The following is a 6,000-nucleotide window of genomic DNA, read 5'->3' as shown; positions in this document are numbered from 1 at the left end:
GAGAAGAGAAGTTTGTGGCACAACTTGACCAGAAGAAGGGATCGGTTGGTAGGACATGTTCTGAGGCATCAAGGGATCACCAATTTAGTATTGGAGGGCAGCGTGGAGGGTAAAAATCGTAGGGGGAGACCAAGAGATGAATACACTAAGCAGATTCTGAAGGATGTAGGTTGCAGTAGGTACTGGGAGATGAAGAAGCTTGCACAGGATAGAGTAGCATGGAGAGCTGCGTCAAACCAGTCACAGGACTGAAGACCACAACAACAACAACAACAACAACGTCCAGTTGACAGCGAGGTCATTACAGACGGAGCACAATCTCGGATTGTGAAAGGATGGTGGAGGAAATGGGCCACGCCCTTTTAGAAGGAGGCGTCATAGCAATTACCTCGAGCGAAAGATCACAGAAACCCGAAATCTGAACAAGAGGACAGGGATTTGAACTATAATCCCACTGATTACGGGTCCAGTGCGCAAACAACTGCGCCACCTCACTCGGTAAAAATTACGTAGGTGATGCACTACATAAAAAATTCAAGTCCCTAAAGAGGTATAGTATTTCCAGTGCTAACTGTGGAGATATGAGAATATGAGACAGGAAAATGCAAAGTTTTACATCACTGGTCGGAAATCAATTATACCATATTCAGCACATCTATGCGACCCGCCAGGGGTATTGTCTGTTCTTTCCATCTTCCCCTATGGTGAGAGTAGGCAGTGTGTCGATGGTTAATCTGATCGATTTGTTTATCAGTCGGTCGACGTCTTATACTTGGACCATCAGATAACTTGGTACATCCCAACTGTTGTTTGAATCTAAGTAGTCTCGTGCCCATCCTCTTTTGCACATGATTAATGCACTCTAGTTTTGTAATTGACAAATCACCATAGGGTTTACTCTCTACCACTGCCTTATACTATAGTGAGTCTCCATCCCCAAGAAAACTCATGTAGCGAACAGCATGGTCATGCTGGGAACGTTGGAACATTTTCACTGCAGAAGCAACCTCTATCCCTCCACTAGTTCCTTCATAGTTTCTCTGACAATTCATTTCATGCTTAGTGTGCTTTTCAGTACTCTTGCCTGCTTGCCTACAACCCTGACAGTACATGGTCAACACGTCAACATCCAACACTTTCCCATTGCCGATACTGATAATAGATGCACATGTATTCTTTGACTGGAAACCTCTTTTTTGCCAGGATCAGTCGAATGATATTGCTATGCCAGAACTACCATTTTCTGCTACAGCCTGGTCTGCTGCTGTAGTCATTGACTCCATAGCACACGCCTTGACGCTACTTCTTACTATGGAGTTGTATTTTATAGATTTTGTAGGGGGACTAGGCAGGTTCAGCAAGCCACAAAGAAACTTACCAGCGTAATGGCCTTTTCCTATGCACCTAAGTCCATAGAAGTATCTTAGATTAGTGTCAAAAAGTCCATTATTTACACTTACTTCTGAAGCCTTGAAAGTCTTTTCGCTTTTACAGTTCAAACACATTATTTGTAAAGTGCACACCAGACCAATACGTTGAGATAGCTTTTCAGAAATTTCAATTTCCCCTCCACATATACGACAACACACTGTTTCATACAAAACTGAAATAAGTATATGGAGATTAATAATGATATTGCAGTTTGTTTCACTGTGTGAAGCTGAGTTGTATTTTACATCATTACCCAGCAGTTTTTTCTTGGAAGCACTCGGAGGAGTAGAAGGACTGTCACTATTTACAACCAAATTATCACGCCCTTCGGCGCTAACCACTCGTTTTACTGTTGCTATATTTGTTCTGTAGTATCTGTTTCCTTTGTTTCGTAATTTTTTAAACACTCCTTTTGGTTTAGTCATGACGAAAACTATCACAGGAAACACAGAAACTAAAACGCGGCTAGTGTATAACTGTTGTTGTCAAACACAAACAAATGTACAGTTCAAAGAGTGTACTGCGAAGTACCGCCAGTGTAGGCAACTTATGAAACGAACAGTTCTCTACAAAACAAAAGAAACCACGGCCTTCTAGACTATATAGTTCCAGAGAAAAATGCCAATATGCGAAATAATGGAAACCAAAATCTCGGAAATGTCATTGCATGATTATTTTCAAATATTTTTTAAAACAGTAAATAATCGAATATTTCAATAAAACCAACACCAAATTAAGCATAAACATCCATATTTTCATTATTTGCATATAATTAGAAATGTCAAATTTTGTCACTTTGGGCGGTACGACTCCCCTTAAAGCATGGAGAAAATCGAAGAACCTCTGTTCGTAAGCTTGGTGGTCAGACCGCAGCGTGTCTTAGTGATGGGCTTCGCGTAGACTGAACAGCGGTTGGTTAGGTGGGTGCCACGAGCGACCGCATGCCCGCAGCTCTTCTCCGGTGCGGCCTCATATTGGAGGAGGTGGGGGCGGTGGTGGGGGCGACAGGGGCCGCCGGCGGAGGCGACAAGAAGCTGCGGCCGCCACCTGCCGCCCCCGCCGCTGACTCCGCCAACTTGGCGGCTGCGATATTCGCCGCCCGCGGCAAAACGCGCGCCTCGAGCCCATATATAACTACTTGCCAACTCTTCACGCTGACGCCACCTACAGGCAAAAGTTCCTCCCCCCACCTCCGACAGCCGAGCGACTCCGTGTTGACAATGGCTCGGTGGCCCCGACAACATGCCTGGTGGCAGCCCTCAACGACAAGCGTTCGCCATAAGCTTTCTTGTAAATATGTCCTGTCGTCACTATATTGCTGCTCATCTTTCGATTTATATTTGACATTTAACTTGTTCATTACGCAGGTAGCTTTTATTCTGCGAAGCATGGACAGAGCGGTACCCATATGACACTGCGATCCTGGCAATCTACATCTACATCATACTCCGCAAGCCACCTAATGGTGTGTGGCGGAGGGTACTTCAGGTACCACTAACGGATCCTCCCTTACCTGATCCACTAGCGAATGGCGTGATTGCCGGTAAGCCTCTGTATTAGCTCTAGTTTCTCGAATTTTCTCGTCGTGGTCATTTCGTGAGATGAATGTAGGCCGAAGTAACATGTTATCCGACTCATTCCGGAAAGTGTGCTCTCGAAATTTCAATTGTAAAACTCTCCGTCATGCACAACGCCTCTTTCGTAACGCGTGTCTTCCAATGGAGTTTTGTTGACCATCTCGGTAACGCTCTTGCGACGACTAAACGACCCCGTGACGAAACGCACCGCTCTTCTTTGCAACCTCTCTGTCTCTTCTATCAATCCAACCTGGTTAGGATCCCAGATTGGTAAACAGTATTCAACAACTGATCGTACAAGCGCCTTATAAGTCACTTCCTTTGTGGGTGAGTTACATCTCCGTAACATTCTTCCTATGAATCTCAGTGTGGCATCTGCTTTACCTACTATTTATGTGGTCACTCCACTTGAGGTGTCCGCCTGCTTAACTGGGTGGTAACGTGCTCGCCTCCCATGCAAGTGGCCCCGAGTTCGATTCTCGGCTGGGTTGGAGATTTTCTCCGCTCGTGGACTGGGTGTTGTGTTGTCCTCGTCATCATTTCACCCTCATCACTAGCACGAAAGTCGCCCAGTGTGACGTCGACTGAAATAAGGCACGCACTCCGCGGCCGAACTTCCGCTTCTGAGGCCTCCCGACCAACAATGCCATACGCTCATTTCATTTTTTTCCACTTAAGGTGGCTCTGGGCATTTTACGGAAGATAATGTTCCCAGCGTGTTCTGATCAGTACTATAGTTTTATGTATGAGCAGTATGTTACATTTATTTGCGTTCATGGTCAACTGCCAGAGGCTGAACCATTCACCAATTTGTAAGTAGGCTGTTTATGTTTTCTTATCGGCAACGTTACGTAGCGCTCGGTATGAAAATCACTGGCTGTGCTGTGTGCAGTCTGTGGCTAGTTTGCATTGTTGTCTGCCATTGTAGTGTTGGGCAGTGGCAGCTGGATGTGAACAGCGCGTAGCGTTGCGCAGTTGGAGGTGAGCCGCCAGCAGTGGTGGATGTGGGGAGAGAGATGGCGGAGTTTTGAAATTTGTAAGACTGGATGTCAATTATGAATATTAAGGTAAATACATTGTTTGTTCTCTATTAAAATCTTTCATTTGCTAACTATGCCTATCAGTAGTTAGTGCCTTCCGTAGTTTTAATCTGTTATTTAGCTGGCAGTAGTGGCGCTCGCTGTATTGCAGTAGTTCGAGTAACGAAGATTTTTGTGAGGTAAGTGATTTGTGAAAGGTATAGGTTAATGTTAGTCAGGGCCATTGTTTTGTAGAGATTATTGAAAGTCAGATTGCGTTGCGCTAAAAAAATATTGTGTGTCAGTTTAAGCACAGTCATGTATAAATTTTTCAAAGGGGACGTTTCATATGGCGACCCTACCACGATTACAGTGGGTCTGATCTGTGATGACCTACCTACCAATATTCTTCAAAACGTCGAATGACTCTGCTGTGGGTTTGCTCCGTTGTGGCCCATTACCTGTCAGCATGTCAAGAGTCAGCACTGTCTTTCCGTTGGAAGGACAACACTACTTCTTCAAGACTGCATGGAAATCCACTACTTCTGTGTGAAATTTCTTTTACTAATGAGACTTTGTGAAAAAAAACTGTAATTACTATTATGATGAATGATCAGGACTATCTTTATGGACTGTGAGAAAATTTTCGCTTTTGACCAACATTGTATCAATAAGTGTGTGCATTTGATTTCTTTGTTATTGTAATTATGAAAAATTTTATCAAATCATTATTGGCCACTGCCCAAAACAATTTGTAAAATTTTTTGTGGGGAGCATGGGGACTATGTAAGTAGGCTGTTTATGTTTTCTTATCGGCAACGTTACGTAGCGCTCGGTATGAAAATCACTGGCTGTGCTGTGTGCAGTCTGTGGCTAGTTTGCATTGTTGTCTGCCATTGTAGTGTTGGGCAGCGGCAGCTGGATGTGAACAGCGCGTAGCGTTGCGCAGTTGGAGGTGAGCCGCCAGCAGTGGTGGATGTGGGGAGAGAGATGGCGGAGTTTTGAAATTTGTAAGACTGGATGTCAATTATGAATATTAAGGTAAATACATTGTTTGTTCTCTATTGAAATCTTCCATTTGCTAACTATGCCTATCAGTAGTTAGTGCCTTCCGTAGTTTTAATCTGTTATTTAGCTGGCAGTAGTGGCGCTCGCTGTATTGCAGTAGTTCGAGTAATGAAGATTTTCGTGAGGTAAGTGATTTGTGAAAGGTATAGGTTAATGTTAGTCAGGGCCATTGTTTTGTAGGGATTATTGAAAATCAGATTGCGTTGCGCTAAAAAAATATTGTGTGTCAGTTTAAGCACAGTCATGTATAAATTTTTCAAAGGGGACGTTTCAAATTCTCTGCGGGTCATTCTGCTAATCGTTACCGCCTTCTGGAATTCCTGCTTTGCTATAACCACTGCAATCATTTGCGAATAGTCTTGAAGAGCATCCGACGCATTCTAATGGATCATTTATATACATTGTAAACAATCGCGGTCCTATGACACTTCCTTGTAGTATTACGCAAGTTACCTTTACGTCTGTCTGTTGTGTTCCGTTAAGAGCGATGTGTTGAGGTGTATCTGTAAGGAAGTCTTGAATCCAGTCGCTAATCTGGTCCGATACTCGATAAGCTAGTATTTATTTCACTAAACGGCAGTGAGGGACGGTGTTAAATGCCTCCCTGAAGCCAAGGAACACCTCATCAAATTGAGCGCCATTGCGTCCAGCGCTATGGATCTCGTGGAGGAACAGAGTGAACGGTTTTTCGCAAGACCTCTGTCCATGTTGATTTTTATAGAGGCGATATTCATTCTGCAAAAACGTCATAATTGTTGACTATATAATACATGTTACACAACTCTACAACAGATTGACGTCAACAATATAGGCCTATAATTATATGCATCTCTTACGACATTCTTGAAAACAGGGATGACTTGCACTTTTTTCCAGTCGCTAGGTACCCTTCGTTCCACTGCCGG

The 6,000-nt window shown here is 43.8% G+C and overlaps 1 protein-coding gene across 1 annotated transcript in view; it reads left to right on the top strand.

The window, feature by feature from the left end:
• The first annotated feature begins 2,372 nt into the window (after positions 1-2,372).
• The window catches only part of LOC126188358 (uncharacterized), a 59,397-nt gene continuing 55,769 nt past the window's right edge, over positions 2,373-6,000 (top strand). Inside the window, exon 1 of the mRNA XM_049929957.1 lies at positions 2,373-2,601. Within this exon, the coding sequence (XP_049785914.1) occupies positions 2,373-2,601 (229 nt within the window). The remainder of the gene's footprint in view (positions 2,602-6,000) is intronic.

This window comes from Schistocerca cancellata, chromosome 5 (genome assembly GCF_023864275.1).
Source record: "Schistocerca cancellata isolate TAMUIC-IGC-003103 chromosome 5, iqSchCanc2.1, whole genome shotgun sequence".
In the NCBI taxonomy this organism is placed as follows: domain Eukaryota; kingdom Metazoa; phylum Arthropoda; class Insecta; order Orthoptera; family Acrididae; genus Schistocerca; species Schistocerca cancellata.
Note: the sequence above shows the minus strand (reverse complement) of the source record. Positions and strands in the feature narration are given on the sequence as shown.